The sequence below is a fragment of the Sesamum indicum genome, linkage group LG3, assembly GCF_026168435.1.
Source record: "Sesamum indicum cultivar Baizhima isolate 11 linkage group LG3, ASM2616843v1, whole genome shotgun sequence".
Classification (NCBI taxonomy): Eukaryota; Viridiplantae; Streptophyta; class Magnoliopsida; order Lamiales; family Pedaliaceae; genus Sesamum; species Sesamum indicum.
The window spans coordinates 2,608,106-2,631,444 of NC_142659.1; the positions used below are offsets into that span (position 1 = coordinate 2,608,106).

A 23,339-nucleotide genomic window follows, 5' to 3' on the forward strand; every position below is an offset into this window, starting at 1 on the left:
TGTTGATCTTTTGAATCTCATTGATCTCTAAATTCTAGAGAGAGTATGGAGAGAAAGAGAAAGAGAAATCGATAGATGAGAGTGTGTATTGTGTGTTAGTTGAGGGCTAGGTTAGATATAGGTTTATATGTGACCTAGTCATATATCCAATATAAAGTCTTGACCTAGCAAGACTCTAAACTAGCCTCCCTATCCACAAGCCACATAGTGGCCGTCTACACCATCATCATAAAGAGGAGTGTGGCTCCTTCTTGACCTAACCAAGGTCTAACCAAGACTTTGGGCTTAGAATTTGAAATTTAAAAATCAACCACACATGAGGGTGCACGGGTGAATTTGGAGCTTAGAAATCAGCTACTCATGAGTGTGTAGCTAGGGTTTTTGGTTGGTTAGAGTCTAACTAGGTTAGGAATCATGTATATACTTGACTAGGTCATATATATGCATTTTATCCAACACTGCCCCTCCCCCTCAACTTCACTCTCTACACACCACAAATTCGGCTGCTCTCTCTCTTGTTCTTTCTCTCCATCTTTTAGGTTTTTTTCTTTGTCTTCTAGATCAAAGGAAAACAAAAGAGAGATCAAAATACGCTAATATATAGAGATTATTTTGATCTCTATCTCTCCTATGGAGGTTTTGCTACCACGAAATCTCCACATCTTTTAGTGGTGGTGAGTCATTCTTGGGAGGATTTTCATATCGAGATCTCATGGTGTGAGTTGAATGATATATATATATAGACGTGATTCGTTTGGTTATATAGTCTTTTTACAGATCTCAATGCATTATTATCACGAGTCTCAGAAATGAGGAACCCACTAATTCCTTGATGGTAATAGGCTTGGTATAGCTCAGAAGAGTATATAAGACTAACTCGAAAAAAATTCTAGTATACGAAAATATTTTCTTATTAATTAATCCGTTAGTTTTTTACTCATTGGATCAATTAGGTGGACTATACATAATATCTCATCCACTATTTAATCTTCTCCAACTTGTTCGTTTTTGTTATACCCTATTTAGTAATTTTTCTCAACCGTAGTAGTTTATAGCTCAATTTTTGGTCGTTTACATAATTAGAGATTAACCATAATTTTGGTAATTATTTCGTTAAATTCTCGTGGAATTGATACTTATTAAACTATTTGATAGCTAGTGCACTTGTTAGTAGCCTATGCACATTTTGGCAATCAAGATTTTTGCGCCATTGCTGGAATTTAATCTTAAATAGTATCAGAACTCTCTAATCTTGGTTAATTTGAATTTTTTTTTATTTTACCTCAATTGTTCTCTTTTTTTTGTTAACAACTTTATGACATGAAGCAGTGGTGGACAGTTAACATAATTCGACCCAAAAATTGAGAGAACGTTCCATTGATAGAAAAACACCATTGTAAGAGACAAAAGTAGTGGAAGCTTGGATACAAAGGAATGACTTGCAATCATAGAACTGACTATCAAGAACATAAGAGTCGTAAAAACACCAATGATGAGTACTCTTTCCCAGCATCTAATGCGACAATCTTCAGCATCGTCAAGCTTATTGTCCAAGACAACAACTTTGAGATCAAACTAGCCATCATTTAGATGATTTAAACAAACATTTAGTTCTCTAGTTTGTCTGATGATGATCCTAACAAACATCTTACTAACTATCTTGAGATTTCTGATGCTTTCAAGTTTAATGGTGTTAGTGATTTTGTTAGACTTAGGATTTTTCTATTCTCATTAAGTCATAAGGCCAAGGATTGACTTCAGTCCCTACATTCTGGTAGCATCATGACATGGCTACATTAACATAGAAATTCTTGCTAAATACTTTCCCCACTCTAAAACTGCTAAGAATTTAAATGACATTACTTCCTTTGTGCAGTTAGAAAAGAAATTATTGTATGATGCATGGAAACATTTTAAGGACATGCTTCAAAATGCCCTTATCATGAGTTGCTTATGCAATGTCAGGTACAAACCTTTTATATTGGTGTAACTTTGGCTAACGCGCTAACATTGGTGTTGTTGCAGGTGTAGGTGACACTATTATGAGAAAATTTACATTAGAAGTATTCAATATCACAAAGGAGATAGCATCCAATTGAATCCGTGGAGGATCCCCCAACTACTGGGGACCTTCCACTGAATCCGTGGGGAATTCAACCTTATCTAACCATCTTGAAATCATACTCTCCCAAATTCGTGATCTTCTCCAACCAACTAATGATTGCCTATAAACAGAGAGCTCCTCCACAGGAGGAGGGCATGTGTTTTGAACTTGGGTTCACGTACTACATCTTATACTTTCGTGCTATCACTTTAGCTGGAGGGAACATTGTATTTCATACTTGCAGATTCACTTTAACATCAATCTCTCATTTGTACATGAAAATCGAGAAATAATACTCTTTTCATCACTCATTCACACTCTTTTATTTCTAGTAGTTATTTCACTATTTTTTTATTCTAAGTAGACCCGAGCACCATATCTTTTGCTCACATCAATATGTATACATATATGTGACACAATATCAATAAAAAGTATTCTAATTGTTATTAGTCTTGAATATTAACTTGTGTATTATTATTATTATTATGGCAGTCGAATGCTATATACAGTTCACATGAGTAATAAAACTAAACCTGAGTTCCTAAATTGGTATCATTTTTACTAGCCAATGACCAAGCAAAACCACCCTTAGCCTGCTAATTTGCTATATGATTTGGGTTGGGTCGATCAGTTGGGCTTGCCCCAATGATTTTATCGAACATCTCTACCCAAGTTAAGGCAAAATTTTATTTTACTCCTATATTTTTAGGAGTGTCTCATACATATTAGTCCTTTAAATATACTGATGTTAACAAATTTATTCCTAGAACTATATGCTAATTAGATACATCTAACACATTTGGTCTTATAAATTTTTTAAAGTAACACTTTTAGTCCTGAGATAGCCGACGTCAAAATGTCTATCCGAAATAATAACATGCGTTCATAGGATTTTTGATGAAATGTTATATGAATAAAACGTTAAATACATATATAATTTCATACTCCTCAAATATCCCTCTTTATTTGCAACCCTAATTTTTCTTCCCAATTGTACAAGAAGACCTAATTTCTCTTACAATTCGCATATTGAAGCCTATTTTGTGTTATTTAGTATTGGTCGATCACTTTTCGAGCGGGCAAGCTTTTATTCTTCATCCAAAATGTTGGAGAAATCATCAAATGACTTCTTTCATATTGTATCTTCGAACTTTGTATCTCGTGTTATAGAATCTTATGCTTTGTTATGGCACAAGAGGTTGGGGCATCCCTCGCTCAAGGTGCTTAAACATGTTCCCACCATGAAAAATGTTATTAAAAATGCTGAAATATGTACTTTGTGTCCTCTCGCTAAACAACATAGGTTGCCTTTTCCCCATAGCACTTCTTCGACTACCAAACTTTTCGATCTTATACATGTCGACATATGGGGACCTTATCATAAACCAACTTTGTCCAATTGCCATTATTTTCTTACGATTGTGGATGATTACACTCGTGTGACTTGGACATACTTGATGAGACACAAAAGCCAAACTCCTACTTTGTTAAAAACATTCTTTAAATATGCCCAGAATCAGTTTCATTCATCCGTTAAACACATACGAACTGATAATGGGGCCGAGTTTTTAGGTAGGGATTGTCAATCTCTATTCACATTGCTAGGCATCTTTCATCAAAAATCTTGCCCATATACTCCCCAGCAAAATGGTTTAGTTGAGAGACGTCATAAGCAACTCCTTGAAATAGCACGGTCTCTGCTTTTTCGGTCATGTTTGTCTACAAAATTCTGGGGCGAAGCTTTGCTCACTGCCACCTACATCCTCAACAGGCTACCTTCTTGTGTACTATCTTGGAAAAGTCCATATGAGATGTTATATAATACTACTCCAACTTATGATCATTTACGAATCTTTGGGTGTCTATGTTTTGCCACCGTACCCAAGTCTGACAAGGATAAATTCAGTAAAAGGGCTCTAAAATGTATCTTTCTTGGGTATTGCCATGATTACAAAGGGTATAGATTGTATGATTTAGACACAAATAAGCTTGTAGTATCACGTGATGTCATCTTCCATGAACATATTTTTCCTTTGCAGTCTCCATCAACTCAAGCCCCAGATACCAGTCTACCTCTAGTCCCTGATATAGAACTTGCCCCTGATGTTATACAGACCCCTTCTCCTCAGTCCACTGAACCTATGTTTCCTGATTCTGTTCCCATTCCCTTCTCCTGTACAAAATCCATCACCTAGACCTCTCAGACATTCAACTCGTCATGTTCATAAGCTCGCTTGGCCATCTGATTATGTCTGCAATCATCACTCTACTCTCTCCACTGCACACTTGCATTTTGTTGCCCAGTTATCTGTTTTGCAGGAACCTGGATCTTATTCTCAAGTTCAGGGATGCATTGAATGGGAATTGGCAATGAAGGATGAAATTCAGGCTCTTGAAAGGAATAATACATGGAGTTTAACTTATCTACCGCATGGGAAACGAGCCATTGGTTCACGATGGGTCTACAAGTTAAAACTGAATCCTGACGGAAATGTCAATCGATATAAGGCTCGTCTTGTCGCGAAGGGGTACACTCAGATTGAAGGAGTAGATTATACTGAGAGTTTCTCTCCTGTAGCTAAGAGTCTTACTGTACGGGTGTTTCTTAGCATTGCTGCAACTTATTCGTGGCCGGTTCATCAGCTTGACATTAACAACGCCTTCCTCCATGGGCGTTTGGATGAGGAGGTATACATGACGCCTCCCGAAGGATATGTTGTGCAACCTGGCATGGTTTGCAAATTACACAAATCACTTTACGGTTTGAAACATGCCTCACGCCAATGGAACCATGAATTCACTCAGAAGTTAAGTGCATTCGGATTTCTCCAGTCTGCCCACGATAATTGCCTGTTCATTAAACGCACTAGTGGTAGTTTTTTAGCTTTGCTCGTTTACGTGGATGATATTCTCATCATGGGTCCTGCGGAGGGACTAATCATAGAGGTTAAAGCTTGCTTGGATGATCTTTTTACAATCAAGGATCTTGGGTATGCAAAATATTTTTTGGGTTTGGAGATTGCCCGCTCCTCTGACGGAATGAGTGTTACACAAAGGAAATATATAAGTGATATTATCACTGATACTGGGATGACTGATGCACATCCAGTCTTGACTCCTCTTCCTCACGGTATTAAATTCAGTTCTGAACTTGGGTCCCCTATTTAGTTGTGAGTGATTAAAATAAATATTATTTTTTAATTAATTATATTTTTTGGACAAAAAGTAATTAAAACTGTTTCAAAATAATCAAAAATATATTCAAAACTTATAAAACCAAACAAGACAAACATACACTATATTTTGGCCCATCTAAAATCAAAACCAAAGATACTGACTATATTTTGGCCCATCTTTAAGATGGGCCAAAATCAAAACCAAACATACTGATTGGTTCTTTGCTAACGAAATCCTAAGAAGGTTGTCATGACATGCCCTACTCACAGACAAGAGATTGCGTCTGAAGCAAGGTACATACAGGACTTCATGAAGTACTATATCTTTAGTCAATTGCATTCTCCCTTTGCAGTTAAATTGCCTTGTGGTTCCATCAGGTAATTTCACATAAACAGATGTTTTCAGATATTTTATGTCCTTTAATAGTTTCATTCACAACACATATGTGTGGATGCACCACTATCAATGATCCATTGATTTTCTAAAGCTATATGAGTGTCATAATGAGTGAATGTATTACCTGCAAAGTCTTCTAGGTCAGCCAAGTTGGTCGCATGTTCTTGCATGTGATTGTAATCTTTCATTGCCCGTTATTTCTACTCTGATTATGTCTGTAATTTCTACCGTGGTAGCTGTGTTTGGTCCTTGCAATCCACTTTCAGTACTCGCATTAAAGGTTTTGTTGATAGGGCCCCTTTCACTCTTCCTCTGATCCTAAAGAGTTTTGTACCAATTTGGATAACCTGTCAGCTTGAAACAAGAGCTTCTGGTGTGGCCATTCCTTTTATAATGATCACAATATTGTGATCTTTTGTCAATTAATCCTCTTCCCTTTTGTCTTATTTCATTTAAAGTCTGCCTTCTTGTATTAGATAACCTGACATTCATGGCGCCATCTTGAGTAGCTCCAACAAGAACTTCCCTCTGTTTCTCAATGCGCAACAACATTGAATGGGCTTTACGTATTGTAGGCAACGGTTCCATGAGTAGGATCTGACTTTTATGTGGTAATAACTCTCCTTAGGTCCCATAAAAAGTTGTATCAGCTGGTTTGAAGAGTTATGTTCTGCTAGTGTTTTGTTGGAACCACATGACCATTTTGGCAGTGGATTCAAGTAGGCAGCTCATCCCACAGTTTTTTGAGTTTCGTAAAATACACAGATATTGTCATATCCCCTTGTGAAAGAGATGATATTCTCTTTTGGATGTCATACAACATGGGACTGTTGCTTTCTCCAAATCTTGTTTCCAATTGTTCCCATAAATCTTGGGCTGAGGAGGTGTAAAGAAAAGCTTCAGCTATTTCTCTTGTGATTGAATTTAGTAACCAAGAAACCACCATACAATAAACTCGCTCAATTGCTCCATTTCTTCTTTATTTTCTTGAGGTTTTGTGTAAGATCCATCAATGAATCCAAGCTTTCGCTTGGCCCCTAAAGCCAGTTTGATCGACCTGCTCCACGTCAAGAAATTGTTGCTGTCCAAAGGTATCAAAACCAAGCTCATTCCAGGGTGTTCTCCTCCATGGAGCTTGAATCTCTCTGGCCAAATTGACATCTTCTGGTCTTCAACAAGGTTTCCACTTCCTTGGGTATTTTTACCAGTCATTATGAAACAAACAATTCACGAAGAAGAAAGGAAAGAAAATCTGTGATGTTAGTAAGGTGTGGAGAGGAGAGAATTATGCAGGTGAAGGAGTAAAGCCACTGTTCTGTGAATCTGATTCCATGTTCGAAACCTCACTTCAGACTTCAAGAAACTAATCGTAAACTAAGGATCCATTGAATCAAGAAATTGTTGTGTACAACTGGTTTTTTTTTTGGAAGAAGACTTACAGAAACAGACAGAAAGACTTCTGCTTAAATAAGCAAGAAAGAAATTAACTAACTGTACCAGTTAAACTAAACTCACACCTAATCCTCTAAGCTAAAAACATAAAAAAAAAATACAAAGGAAAAATCGTTTGTCTTAGAAAGCGACTTTACTGGGTCTTCTTCTTCTACAGACAACAAGCACTGTTCCACCTCAGTATCGTATCGAACGCATTGGTTCTGTACCTTACTCTATTACATAATTTGACCCTTTTTTTTTATGAAGGATTAAAGACAATTTTCGTCCAACAACTATAGGCCATTTTTATTTTAGTCCCGTAAGTTTCTAAGGTTTCAATTTGGTCCCGTAAAATTGAAAAATTCACAATTTTAGTCCAAATTTGGCCGAAAAATTTTGTGGGTCGCCGAAAAAAGTCACATGCGATGCATGTGACTTTTAAAATTGGGGGCTCGATCCTGATTGGCTGGAGAAGTTGATGTGGCGCATACGTGGAAATTAAAAAAAAAAAAAACGACTGGCGGGGGATGGCTTTCGTCGGCAAAGGCGAAGGATGGCTTTCATCGGATCTTTGCACAGAGGTGACCAAAATTGATGGGACTGGTCTCAAAAGATTCGTCAGAACGAGAGGCGTTCAACGGTGGTCTTCCGAGCCGGTGGTTCATTCAGACGAAGGAGAAAACACCGGCGGAAGGTGCAGCCGCGGCGGACGACGACCGAGATCTTCAAAACGATGGATCTTTGCACCTAGTTGATGAAAATGGATGAGACTAGTCCCATTAAAACCGCAGTGAGGAAACGAATCCAATGGTACCAATCCGCAATCGTGGGTCGTCCTGTCGCCGGCGAATCGACGGGAATTGTCCGTGGCGGTCAATTTCAAAGCCCAGTCGCTGTCGTGGTGGGATCTCAAAATTGGTTGAGGGGTTTTGTTTTCCTTGCTATGGGGAATCGAATGGTATATGTGGTGGCCAGAAATTCCAAGTAACGGAGGCGGAATTGAAGAGAGAAGGTGGCGGCGACTGGCGGGCGATTTCTAGACTTTGATTCCCGTCTGTTTTTTTTTAATTTCCACGTATGCGCCACATCAGCTTCTCCAGCTAATCAGAATCGAGCCCCCAATTTTAAAAGTCACATGCATCACATGTGACTTTTTCCGGCGACCCACAAAATTTTTCAGCCAAATTTGGACTGAAATTGCGAAGTTTTCAGTTTTACGGGACCAAATTGAAACCCTAAAAACTTACAGGATTAAAACGAAAATGGCCTATAATTGTGGGACGAAAATTATCTTTAATCCTCTAAACCAGTTAAACTAAACTGACACCTAATCCTCTAAGCTAAAAACGTAAAAAAAAAAATACAAAGGAAAAATCGTTTGTCTTAGAAAGCGACTTTACTGGGTCTTCTTCTTCTACAGACAACAAGCACTGTTCCACCTCAGTATCGTATCGAACGCATTGGTTCTGTACCTTACTCTATTACATAATTTGACCCTTTTTTTTATGAATTTAGTTTTAAATATTGCGCATTTGATCCTTTTTTTTGATAAATTTAATGTGTATTGATAATTTAATGCTTGATTCATTACAATACCAAAAAATGCGTGCAGATCAACTACGACCAACAACTTGATAAAATATATTTAATTCTTTATTCATTACTAATCTATTTAACCTCCTGTTACTACGCTAAATACAATAATCCCATTTTTTCTACAATAAATTTCCTATAACCAAATATTGCACATGACTAACTAATAATCTGCCCCTCCCCCCCCCCCTCCCCACCCAAAGAAAAAAAAAAGAGGAAACTTAGTGCTATCATCTATTCTATGAACACAATGTTAAAACCCAATGAATTGCACAAGCATTATTTGAAGTCTTCATCCACTAATACTCTGATGAGTTAGAGCGAAACACAGGTCTGTATGTCTTCTGAATGACCACAACTGAATGACTAACCCTGGCTGCAGTGCATTTCTGCTGCAAACCTCGTTCCACCCAGAGACCGATGCGTACATTGAGTTGGACTTCCAATTTCTCAAACTCACCTTGCATTCTTCCAGACACGGTTCAACAAGAGTCGCCGGAATTCCCCCTGGAGTTGAATCCAATTGCTCGAATTCACTTGATTCAAGGAACTGGTTCTGAACTTGGCGATAGGGGATAGATAATCTACCCTCGTTTGGTTCAAGATCAGTCTTAAACAAACCCTTTTGGATAACGAAAACCAGGGTTTCCAAACAGCCCCCAGTCCCAAGAATGTGATTCTTGAATGCTTCAGGAAGAATGGGTTCTGGATGTGGAAAATTCAGGATCGCTACTGCTCTTCTCTTGGCGTGCGGGTTTTGCGATGAACCCTCTCCGTTTTCACAATGGATCTTCCCTCTTCGGCATGTTGAAACAGGTTTGTTGTCAAGATTCTCAAGATTACTTACACCCGCCGTCGACGTCTTCGGGGCTTCAACAAGGGTGGGTTTCTTGATGGATATTTTCTTGGAAATAGATTCTTGAGTGCATACAACTGCTGGGGTTTTTCCATGGTTAGTCCCGGACGTCGACTTCGGGTCAGATTCTTTTCCAGTTTGTGGACTATCATCAACTCGATCAACAACCAGTCCCAGAGTTTGAATGAATATTTTCCTCTTTCTCGGTGATCGCTTGCCCTTCTTCAAGAAACAATGAACAAGAGGATCGTGATCACTAGCTATAGCAGATTCTGGACTAGGGTTTTCAACCTGATTCAGCAACTGCTCCAATTCAACCTTCCCTTCAAACAACAACTTCGTCAAGTGATTCAAGCATTCCCACCGTCTGTCGGAGACTGAACGGCTACCGTCATCATCATCAAGATAATTGACTTCCCACATTGTTGATTTTATCATGCAGAAAATAGGGTTTCTATACCCTGAGGAAGGATAAGATTAATCGTATAAACAACAATCGAAACAAAAAATATGAGAAAGGAGAGAACTAAGTTGAGAGATTTGGGGTAATTAATGAAGTGCATATAATGAAGCGTTGTCAAGACAGTTAGGGTCCTTTATACATATAGAGAGATTGGAGAGTTCGGATTTGTTGGAGAAAACTATTTCGGATTTGAGTTTTAACGTGAATGTATTACAGCTAAGCCTTAATTTCTTAGTTTGACTATTTACTGTAAGTTTTTTAGTATTATTATTAGTTTTAATATATTATATATTTTATATTTATTTTAAAAAAAATTAATTTCAATTTCTCCACTACAACTAGAAAAAAATTACTATTACCTATATTTAACATTGATGGACTAAAACTCGTGATAATAATTATTACTAGTCATAGTTAAATTAATCGATCCAAAATTTAGCTAATCCATTAAGAAAATTTATTTTTCATTACTCTTAGCAATAACAAATGCTTTAGCCACCTTTCCGAAATCACGGCCAACAATTATTATATTGATGTGGTATATAAGGACTGTTTATTTTTAACCATGAGGTAAATTGCAATTTTTTGTCCCATATATTGATTTGTTTCCCATTTTAATCCCATACTCATGATAATTCCCACATTTCAACCTTCTTTTCAATTTGAGGATGCAAAGAGCGAAAGAGTTAAATATTTAATGGTAGAATCTAGAGCTATTAAGTGTCTGCATTTGAAGGAAAAAATAAAATTTTGTAAGAAATAAACTATAAATTATACCTATATAAATAGGCTTAAAGGCAATTTTCGTCCCCTAACTTCAGGTCATTCTCATTTTAGTCCTCTAAGTTACTAGGGTTCTATTTTGGTCGCGTAAAACTGAAAAAATATCAATTTTGGTACAAATTTGATCGGAAAGTTGAGTTACTCGCCGAAAAAAGTCACATGCCAGGCATGTGACTTTTTAAATTGGGGCCTGCATTGTGATTGGCAACCATCCCCGGAGTATCGAAGGTCTCCAATCGTCAAGAGATAACCTCCACTGATTCCTCAACTACTGGGGTCCACTAAATTCGTGGGGAATTCAACCTCATATCTTACTATTTTGAAGTCATGCTCACCCAAATTCGTAATCTACTTCAACCAACTAATGATTGCTTATAAACAGATAGCTCCCCCAGTGGAGGAGGATAGGTTTTTGAACATGAGTTTACGTGCTACAACATTCTCCTTCAAGCTATCGCTTAAGCTGAAGGGAATATTGTCTTTCGTACTTGAAGATTGACTTTGACACCAATCTCTCATCTGTAAACAAAAATCGAATAATAATATTATCTTCATCACTTATTTACACTTCTTTTTAGCACTTATTTCACTATTTTTTATTCCAAGTAGACCCGAGGCTCCTGACTATAAGGTCATTAGTTCAAATCCCATAAATATGTAGGTTGCTATATTTCTACTTTAATACTAATTATTGATTAATTATAAATAATTGATACTAATTATTCATATATTGATTATTATAATTTTTGTTCATTAACATTATAAGGGGAGGGAAGATCATCCGCTCACTCAGAACAACCATGAAGAATCAAGGAAAAGTCTTCCTCGGGAGACTGAAATATGGTGATAATTGACACAATTTCCCTCCATGATCATAGATTGCCGTCCATCTCTAACAGCAACCTTCAATCCTTCAAGCGCAGCATAATCCTCGACCAATTCTGCACATCATCTCCTCAGAGTCCTCTTTCCATGCAAGCCATTAATTAATTGGCCAATTAACTATTTTTTTAATTTAAAATTTTATCTTGCAATGACATTAAATATAAAAAAAATTGTTGCTAATTTCTTGAATTTGAAAAACATAATTTATCTAGGACAAAAAATTTTGGTTTGATAAATAATTATTAAATAGCAGTGATGAAAATATTTTTTGGCCAATTAGCAACGAATATCTTGGCTGATTATAAACTTCCTAGCAAAATCAGCAAAGAAAAATTATTGTGCTAAAATGATAAATATAAAATTATAGGCCTCTATGGGGTGGGAATTTTATAGTTTCGTATGTATGAATCTTTTGCCAACTGCTCTTAAAAAAAAAAATGAATTATTCTCAACTCTATAAATCACTATTATTTTAAAATGAATTATTCTCAACTCTATACATCACTATTATAATAAAGAAAAATTAATGTGAAAATTTAAATTTTGACCATTATTAATCAATGCTTGCCATTTATGGTCAAAGTATTTGTTGTGATTTTTACTAATTGCAGCTAATAATTTAGCCTTGCTTGTAAAAATAACAACTTATACCTGTGTTATATAGCAGTAGTTAAATAGTATCTTTTTGCAATAATTTATAATACTTTTAACAATGGTAATTAATCATAATAATAAATTATAATTCTTATTGTGAACTTTAAAAAATTCACGCATTGAGGACAAAAGTACTTGAAGTTTGCTAAAATGATGGGAAAAATTAATTTGCTAATTAAACTAGTCATATGCATACGAGGTGCATTTTTTCGGCCATTTTAGTAATTCTCAATCATTTTTTTTTTCAATGTGCGTATTTTTAAAATTACAAAACAAAATTGCTAAAAAGAAGTCATGCAAGATTTAAATTGCAATTTTTTATTAAAATCAGCTACGACCAACAAGTCCATAAAATATATTTAACGCTTTTATTCATTACTAATTTATTTAACCTCCTGTCACTACGCTAAATACAATAATCCCACTTTTTCTACAATAATTTCCTATAACCAAATATTGCACATGACTAACTAATAATCTGCCCCTTCCCCCCCCCCCCCCCTCCCCACCCAAAAAAAAAAAACAAAAAAGGAAAAGAAAAGAGGAAACTTAGTGCCATCATCTATTCTATGAACACAATGTTAAAACCCAATGAATTGCACAAGCATTATTTGAAGTCTTCATCCACTAATACTCTGATGAGTTAGAGCGAAACACAGGTCTGTATGTCTTCTGAATGACCACAACTGAATGACTAACCCTGGCTGCAGTGCATTTCTGCTGCAAACCTCGTTCCACCCAGAGACCAATGCGTACATTGAGTTGGACTTCCAATTTCTCAAACTCACCTTGCATTCTTCCAGACACGGTTCAACAAGAGTCGCCGGAATTCCCCCTGGAGTTGAATCCAATTGCTCGAATTCACTTGATTCAAGGAACTGGTTCTGAACTTGGCGATAGGGGATAGATAATCTACCCTCGTTTGGTTCAAGATCAGTCTTAAACAAACCCTTTTGGATAACGAAAACCAGGGTTTCCAAACAGCCCCCAGTCCCAAGAATGTGATTCTTGAATGCTTCAGGAAGAATGGGTTCTGGATGTGGAAAATTCAGGATCGCTACTGCTCTTCTCTTGGCGTGCGGGTTTTGTGATGAACCCTCTCCGTTTTCACAATGGATCATCCTTCTTCGGCATGTTGAAACAGGTTTCTTCTCAAGATTCTCAAGATTAGTTATACCCGCCGTCGACGTCTTCGGGGCTTCAACAAGGGTGGGTTTCTTGATGGATATTTTCTTGGAAATAGATTCTTGAGTGCATACAACTGCTGGGGTTTTTCCATGGTTAGTCCCGAAGGCCGACTTCAGGCCAGATTCTTTTCCAGTTTGTGGGCTATCATCAACTCGATCAACAACCAGACCCAGAGTTTGAATGAATATTTTCCTCTTTCTCGGTGATCGCTTGCCCTTCTTCAAGAAACAATGAACAAGAGGATCTTGATCACTAGCTATAGCAGATTCTGGATTAGGGTTTTCAACCTGATTCACCAACTGCTCCAATTCAACCTTCCCTTCAAACAACAACTTCGTCAAGTGATTCAAGCATTCCCACCGTCTGTCGGAGACTGAACGGCTACCATCATCATCATCATCATCATCATCAAGATAATTGACTTCCCACATCGTTGATTTGATCATGCAGAGAATAGGGTTTCTATGCCCTGATGTAGGATAAGATTAATCGTATAAACAACAATCGAAACAAAAAATATGAGGAAGGAGGGAACTAAGTTGAGAGATTTGAGGAAATTAATGAAGTGCGTATAATGAAGCGTTGTCAAGACAGTTTGGGGTCCTTTATATGTATAGATAGATTGGAGAGTTCGGATTTGTTGGAGAAAACTATTTCGGGTTTGAGTTTTAAGGTGAATGTATTACAGCTAAGCCTTAATTTCTTAGTTTGAATATTACTGTAAGTTTGATTTTTAGTATTATTATTAGTTTTAATATATTATATATTTTATATTTATTTTAGAAAATATTTAATTTCAATTTCTCCGCTACATCTAGAAAAAAATTGCTAATTACTACCAACTGGTCTATATGAGGTAAAGGGTAAAAAAAAATCTTTAGGACGTACTTTATTAACATCTAGGAAGTCAACATACATACATCACTTGTTGTCTGGCTTGAGTACTAATACCACATTGAAAGTCATTTTGAAAATTGGATTTCCTTTATGTGTCTGGCTACAAGGAGCTTACTTACCTCCCCCTGAATGACCCTGTTCTTTTCAGAACCCAAATACATATTCTTTTGCTTCACTGGAGGGAAAGTAGGATCCAAATTCAAGTTGTGCACTGTTATAGTAGGGTCATGGCCTACTAGACCACAAGCAGAGTATGTGAAACTACATCCAAGTTTTCTTGCAAAAACGATTAGTTACTTAGCTAATTCAGGGTTTAGTGAGGAGTCGATCCTAGTAGGCTTGTCCGGCTCTCCTAGAATTAACTGGATGCTTAATAGTTCTTCAGCTGGCTGAACACGAGTGGGGATCGCTTTTCCTTTCTCGTCCTTTTTTATGGGTCTTTTGCCCTTTTCCTTGTTAGGATGATGCACTTCCATATCTTTCCTGCTACCTCCCTTTAATGATTCTACATAGAACTTTCGTGCTACATAATTATCACCCGTAACTTCTCCTACTACTGCTCCAACAGGAAACTTTTGCTTCATGTGGTATGTACAGACGACGGCCTGGAAGGCGTTTAAGGCAGATCGATCGAGGATAATGTTGTAGACTGATGGCATGTCCGCCATAAGAAAATGGTCCATCTTAGTCTTTCTAGGGGTTCTGCACCTAAAGAAAAAGGAAGCAAGATCTGGCCCAAGTGATTTAGATTTAGATTTAAGATGTTGGGGTCTTTCCTCAGACCCTTACACCACTGTAGGGTAGGGAACCGGTCTATGGCCATGAGCATTAGGATCAGGCTAGTTATGAGCGGGGTGTAATGCTCATTCTTGAGATCAGTGGGATTAAAAATCATCCTCTAGGTTCTTCCCTGCTCCTGCAGGAGGAAAGCCCTTCACTGTCTTTGTTTTGATCGCATGTATCTTTGTCAGCTGAGCGTTTTCGAGGTTTATGTGTCTATCTGCCCGAGCTAAAGAGTCATATAAGTTGAGCGTTTTGTCAGCTAAGCGTTTTTGTCAAGGATTTGTCAACTGAGGTTTATGTGCCTTTGTCAGCTGAGCGTTTTTTGATAGGCTTTTGGCCAAGGATTCAAAGAGAGATCCACTGCGGAACCCCATGATAGCACTAATAAAGACTTCTGGATGTGTAGCTGGGACTGGTAGAATAGATTACTAAAAAGCTAATTAGATTGCCTACTTTGTAATCTATCTAGAATGGCCTTGTCAAAGCATTCCATGTATGCTTAGTGCCTCCTTTTCCTTTTATTTTACCCCAATGGGTCTGATAGCCGATTTCTAACACTTTTTGCTACTAGAAAACTAATATTTGAAAAGGTTGAAAAAGATCTAATTGATCCAACCAGTATAACCATTATTTAGCAGAATCGGTTACTATAGTAAGAAAAACACGACATTTAATACTATTGGTATACCTATGCAGCAACTCTGCATTTTCGAACTTATAAATGTGTTCAGTAGGGTCGATAGCACCATTATAGGGGGGAAGGTGTGAGGGTGCCCAAAAATGAGTAGGGAGTTCCTCTGCCATCATGTCAGCACTGAAGGGAATACCACGCTCCAAGAGCGGGGCTTCTCTCTTTATACCTTGGTGGAATTTTGTCATTCTTTTCATGAGCGAGTGCTAGCTCTCGAGGGGCCTTGGGGGACCACCTCCTGGTTGGTATGCACGAAAGGTGTAAGACCCTCTTGTTGGGGGCCAACGGGGACATGCTCATTGTTCCATTGTTTGCTAGGTGTTTCGCTTTAGCCCAAGTGGGAAAGTTATCCTGCTTCGCTGGCTTGAGCACTTCGATGAGCTACTTAGACTGTCGTCATTATGAATTGTCTAAGTTGCTCAACTAGCAGTGGATTGAAACAAGTAGGCATACCTGCTGGATTGAAGACTAGTTTAGAGGTATGGAGTTCTCCTTTGACTTGTTAGGAAGGTGGGATAGCAGAACCCACTATAGCTGGGATAGAAGTGTTCCCCTCAAAGGATCCATTTTCACCTCTGTTATCAGAGCTCAACATTTCTCATATCAAAGCTCAAGTGTCCCCACAGACAACGCCAGTGATGTATACTGAATTTCATCAGCACTACAATAGTCAAAGGTTTACACTTTGATGCTTAAGGCAGTAATGCTTTAATTGAAGAAAAAAAGAAAACATTTGAATAAAAGTGAGAATGATGGTGGAAAATAGTGTGGAAGTGGAGAAAATTGTGTAGAGTGCCAAATATATACTAAAAATAGCTTAGAAAATGAGAGAGAATGAGAGCTTGAGTGTGATAGCTTGTGTTTTCAAAAGACTATATCATGCCTCAAATTATAGGAGACCTTAGAGCAAGCTCTGAGGGTTATTTGCAGCAAATCCAATGCTATTAGTTAGTTGTGTGTGTTAGTTTTGTAACAGAAAAAGAATAATGGGATCTGGACTTATCTAGACGAAGATGTGACCATTTGACTAAGTATTGCCCAATCTATCTGAGTATAGGCGTTCAGTTACTTGCTTATTAAAAAGCCAATTCTAGATGGGCGTCTCTTGAAGTTATCTAGAGATCTTTCACTATGACGCGTTTCAAGGCAGCAGCCACCTGTAAGACGTGGCCATCTTCCTGTATTGGGCTTACTTTTTGGGCCTGTCAAGTTATAAGAAAGAAAAGAGTTGTGGGCTTTTATACCTTGCTTTTAGCATAGCAAGCCTTAACCAGTTGGGCTGTCTGGTGGGGAGCCCACATCTTTGTGCTTAGTGTTAGTGAAGGTTATTTTCAGGAGGTATCAAATGGTGATTCACGAAAAATGATGGATGATTCGTGTGAGTGATAGAGTTTGTGTAAAAATGAACCAAAACTAGCTGGCAAGTGGTGAAAATGAGTGTAAGAGTGTGTAATTGCAAAAGAGAAAATGTTGGATAGATGTTACCAAGCCATGCCAAGTCTGCTGAAATTTTTGAGAAGCTGTTACTAGTGGCTTATCAGCTCAATTCCCATCCAATCTGTGAGAATCTAAGTGAGATCTTTTAGTATGACATATCTGGATGTGTTGGCAAGCGATATGATGTGTCCTTCCAATTGTATGTTGATGTGTAGGTCTTGAATCATCTTGTTTCTTATGCCTGACAGTTTAGTGAATAGAAAGTAAGCCTTTGAACTTTACTTCCCTACTGGTGGATCAATCGGCTAATCACCAGTTGGGTTGATGGATGGTGTTTTTTTGGGCTTTAACCCATGAAGGATTTTGGGGTCATCATCAAAATGGAAAGATGAAGTTAATTTAACAAATAAAAAAACCTACATCAATTTTATTTTGGTCAAAAACTATTTTTGATCCTTAATTATGTTTCAACGAAGTAAAAAAATTAAAAAGTGCCCATTTCATTTTAATTATTTTTTTTATAAATTCTAAATTTTTCTAATATTTTATAAAAATAAAATTATAATCCAAGCTATTAAAATTCAATATAATAAAAATATGAATTAATTATATTTATACCCCTAATTTATGGTATGTTTATAGAAACCACCATTGTCTTTTGAATAATATAAAACACAAAAAATATCAACTTTACACAAATCACTCCGTACTAGAATTTGAGAAAAACGAAAATTGATTTCTCCTTATTTATCTCGTTTTATGAAATTTTCTCCAATTCAACTCTCCCAAGCCTTTCTTGTTTGGATGTCTGTGGCCGCCAAACATGGGTCTTATTGACAAAATTCCACCTATTTTTCACTCTAAACGGGGTTGACTATTAGTTTTGACGGTCAAACTAATTGATGGTAAGAACAAAGATAAAAAATGCAAATATTAATTACAGAGTTTGATGACTTGAAAACTTGGGGTACCAAAAGTAAAATAGAGGGCTAGTTAGGGTACCAAAAGTGAAACAATCCCTAAGTGACAATAATTTTTATCTTGTGATTATATAATTATTTATAAATTGTGTACAATACGATTAGTACATATTTACAATGACAACACAATATAAAGGCAATTATTATTTGTTCTCACTCATTTGACAGTACACCTGAGTAATTGGTAGTTGCATTAGAACCACAATAAAAGAATCTTATCTAGTCCCCTGTCACATACATACAACCCGTGACCCCAATATTACCAATTACATGTACTGAAATAGCAAACATATCATATTTGTTATGTGATTGGTCATTTTTCATAAATTGTATAATAATTATACTACAAATATATTACATATGCTATATAATTGATTCATATTTAACCGAGTCGGATCCAAACTAAAATTTCTGTTAAATAGACATACGTTGCGTAAGCATTACCCCTTACTCTCATTTTTTGGCTGACAATTTAATTTGCACATGCAATACAGGTCTCTGCAAGAACATGGGAAAAGTTGAAGTCATATCATCATGTGTTGTTCGAACAGCAACCAATGAAATTTCGATGCCCAGATTGGAGCTAACTCCATGGGATTTGTCACTGCTTCTACTTGATCCTATTCAAAAAGGGATTCTCTTTTACAAGCCTAAATCCCAAGATTTCCAGACCATCATTCATCACCTGAAAACCTCACTTTCTCGCACACTAGACTTCTTTTCCCCACTCGCCGGCCGTCTTGGCACCACTCAGAACGATGACAACACGACATGTTTCTTTGTCGACTGCAACAATGCAGGAGCTGAGTTTACACATGCAATTGTCGATGCGGTGTCGGTATCAGACATCGTGGGGCCGACGTACAAACCCCAAATAGTGTCTTCTTTTTTCCCTCTCAATGGAGTTGCCAATTGTGAAGGCGTTTCCATGCCTTTGGTGGCGGTGCAAGTCACTGAGCTCGTGGATGGCTTCTTCATAGGCTGCACTGCGAATCATGCTGTAATAGATGGGACTTCGTTCTGGCATTTCATCAACACTTGGTCCGAGATATCCCGTGGTCTGGAGACGATATTGAAAACCCCTGTTTTTGAACGTTGGTTTCCTACAAATATTTCCAATGATAATCGCCTCATCCCTCTTCCTCCATTAGATAAAAGTCTTTTGCAAAGCTTCGTTCCACCTCCATTAGTCGAGAGGGTTTTCCACTTCAGCAGAGAAAGTGTGGCGAAGCTCAAAGCCAAGGCCAATGCAGAAGCAGGCACTGACAAAATCTCCTCTTTGCAAGCACTCTCAGCTCATTTATGGCGAAGCGTCATTCGTTGCCGAAATCAACTAAGTATTCAGAAGGTAAACAGCCAAGAAGTTGATCTGGTTTTTGTAGTTGGTACAAGATCAAGAATCCCTTTGCCGGATAGCTATTTTGGGAACGCAGTTCATATTGTTAAAACTGTAGCTAATGAGGGTGAGCTCTTGGAGAATGGACTGGGCTACGCCGCGCTGAAGGTCAATGAACTAGTTGCTCAGCAAAGTAGGGAAAGGACGATTAATCTTGTGGAAGAATGGGTGAGAAATCCCAAGCTATTCAACAAGGGAACGCTTTATAATTTTGCAATCACCAGTTCACCTCGGCACAATGTATACAGCGCCGACTTCGGGTGGGGGAAACCAATTGCTGTGAGAAGCGGAAAAGGGCAAAAAGGTGACGGGAAGATGACGCTTTTCCCCGCGGCGGAACCCGGTGGCATTGACGTTGAAGCTTGCTTAGCGCCGGCGACGTTGAAGGTGATGGAAGCTGATGCAGAGTTCATGGACGCTGTCACAATTTGAATTGGACAATGGCTATAAACTAGCCATTCTATTAACTAGTATGTTGCCTGGCATGGTTTAGTTTTCAATTGTTTTGGTTGATATTTCGCAATTTGAGAATCGATTTGCTGTTTTCCGTTCTTCGTTTCAGTTTCAATATTTGGGAGGTGAAATGTTAATTCTATTGTTTGCAAGCGTTTTCGATCATTTGGGATGTAATTGTCGCTAAAATGGAGAATTGATATGTAACATATACACTATGCACGGAATGTATTTTTTTTTTTTTTTTTTTTGTGGCTGAATTATAGGTCATTTTTTGAGATTTAGTATAATTATAAGTACATATTTTTTTTATTTGAAAAATTATATTTTACTCTTTTAATTTAACATTCGTCTATCAAGAAATTTACTACGTTAGCCTCTATTGGGTTTCAATTCAATTTTTGTGTTGAATCGGCCAAAATATCCTTTGAGATTATAGTTTTATATATTCTTTTTAGTGTTTTTTAAAATATTTTATGTTATTTACTTTGGGCAAAATATTCTTTTTAGACCCATAAAATAAAGCCCAAAATTTTTTTGTACTATAATTATGGGAGGTGACGTTTTTAGTGCTATGAAGCTCAAAATCTCACCTTTTCAGCCCGTAAAAGCCCCAAATCCACAACGTCTTTTCAGTCTTAAAATAAAAAAGAACATGACTTTTAGGGACTAAAAATACGTGATTATGAGTTTTGAGATTAAAAGCAACACGTGCAATAGTTGTGTTACCAAAAAAATTCTGCTCTTATTTTTTGAGACTAAAAAAGCATTTTTTTCCTATTCCCTTTACCATCCTCAATTGTTTTTCAAAAAAAAATAAGAGTAAAATAGTAATTTCACTTCACCATCTATGGGTTGCATAATTATTTTTTATTTTTAAGTGGGTATTTATAATTTTTTAAACCATAAATGATCTACGTAATTAGGTCAAATATCAAGAGAGTTAGATGCAATTTATCTTATTTTATTTTGAATAATTTAAAATCATAATAAAAATAATTAAAGCATGCTATCTGTTGCGATTTATAATTTTTATAAGATAAACATACCAAAAATATTTGAATTTTTTTTTCTATTTCAATTGTTGCTTGAAGAATCTGGTATTTAAATTATTTCAAATAGTCGTCTCCATCAAATACAGTAAATTAGGACTGGAAGACATTAATTGATAAATAATTATGAGATTTATGAAAATGGAGTATCAGTCTAGAAAATGCACCATAGCAGATTTAAACTTAGATATAATACTATTAACTAAAGTATTATATATATGTGTCGCTTATCAAATTTTAGCCGCACCACAAGAATTGAAAAATCTTTAGAATTAATACTTAAATCAATAGCAATTTACTAAAAAAATTGAAATTTTTTTTTGATCAAAATGAGAATTTTGCAACGAAATTGAGTCATCCAGAAGTTGACCTTTTTTGTAACGGACATTTACAACGGAATGCCCGTTGCAACATTTCATTGTTGTTTAGCACGAAATTTTCGACGAAAAATTTAATTTTTTGGAATTTCGTTGCAAAATCGTGGCAAATTTGCCACAAAAATTTCTGTTGCAAATAACCCGTTGCTATAGCATTATTTTTTTGTAGTTTGGGGTTGGTAATTTATTTTAGACCTAGAGTTTTTCTAATACAATTCTCTTGTAAGTTTTCGATTTACAGTTATGTTATAACAACATATCTAACAAATTTTTTACTTGTTATAACCTATTTGTTTTGTGAATTGATTTCTAAAACTGTTGTTTATTATCTGATTGATTTTTTGAAGTTGTACTACGATTAATTCAACTTGTTCCAACATCTTCTTGGTAGAACATTGTACTTTGTTTCATAGTTTACGAATGAACTAATGTATTTACAATTAAGGTTAACAATGGACATAAAAAAAAAAATAAAAAGCATTACAACACGAGCCAAGAATAACACGTCCATACCATGTTTTGCAACGGCCTGTTCTTTTCAGACATTTTTTCCGTCAGTTTTGATGAGCACTCATCTCTGATTGTCTAAGGACAAAATTTAAATTAATATTAGGAAAAAGTATTATTTTAGTCCGCTAAGTATGTCTAATTTTGATTTTAGTCCGATAACTATGTCCATTTTTTTTTTGGTTCAGTAGCTTACGAAATTGCTTACTTTTAGTCCTTTGGCAGATTTTCGGACAATTTTACCCCTATGCAACTTTTGAAATGCAGTTTTAGTCCATATGCACTCATAACGGTAAAATTGTTCGAAAATCTGTCAGAGGACTAAAAGTAAGCAATTTCATAAGTTACTGGACCTAAACAAAAATGGACATAATTATCGAACTAAAATTAAAATTAGGCATACTTAACGGACTAAAATAATACTTTTTTCCTTAATATTAACGTTACGGAAATTATAACTTTCCCGTTCGTACACGTATCAGGTATTTCTTAATATATGTAATAAAATTGAGTCACAATTATGTACCAAAACACAAAGCAGGTAATGGGAAAATGAATTGTAAACTATTAATTATGCTTCAAAGGCACACTGCACCATAAGTGGATCTCCGATCTTGGACGTGCCTTCCACATCAAATTGCACCTCTTGACCCCCACTTGACATAAATTATTGCAAGTTGGCCCAGATATTTACACCACTTCTTAGAGTTGTCTACCCAACAATATTTTTTATATAAATATATGAGAAAAGTATTATTTTAGTCCGTTAAGTATGCCTAATTTTAATTTTAGTCCGATAACTTAGTCTATTTTTGTTTAGGTCCAGTAACTTACGAAATTGCTTACTTTTATTCTTCTGACAGATTTTCGTACTATTTTACCCCTATGCAACTTTGAAAGGTAGTTTTAGTTCATATGCACTCATATGGGTAAAATTGTCCGAAAATCTGCCAGAGACGAAAAGTAAGCAATTTCGTAAGTTACTGGACCTAAACAAAAATGAACATAGTTATTGGACTAAAATTAAAATTATACATACTTAACGGACTAAAATAATACTTTTTACTCCATATATATATATATGTAAATTTCAACCCAACAATCATGAACCTAAGTTTCTCTCCTTCAAAATTTCAGACCAACAATCTTCAAGACTAATTGTTTGGTACATCAACATATAAAAAAATATTGAAATATATAATGAAGCGGAAGGGACAGAAATTGACAGAGAAT

General features: G+C 36.4%; 1 protein-coding gene across 1 annotated transcript; it reads left to right on the forward strand.

Moving 5' to 3' along the window:
* Positions 1-18,742: 18,742 nt before the first annotated feature.
* On the forward strand, positions 18,743-20,388 carry LOC105157107 (putative acetyltransferase At3g50280). Its single transcript, XM_020692439.2, has one exon. It carries the CDS (start codon positions 18,830-18,832, stop codon positions 20,147-20,149), a length of 1,320 nt encoding a protein of 439 aa, XP_020548098.2. The 5' UTR covers positions 18,743-18,829; the 3' UTR covers positions 20,150-20,388.
* The last annotated feature ends 2,951 nt before the right edge of the window (positions 20,389-23,339 follow it).

Bases quoted from the DNA above. Each gene is read 5' to 3' on its own strand.
- LOC105157107 (XM_020692439.2), top strand. From the start codon at position 18,830: ATGGGAAAAGTTGAAGTCATATCATCATGTGTTGTTCGAACAGCAACC.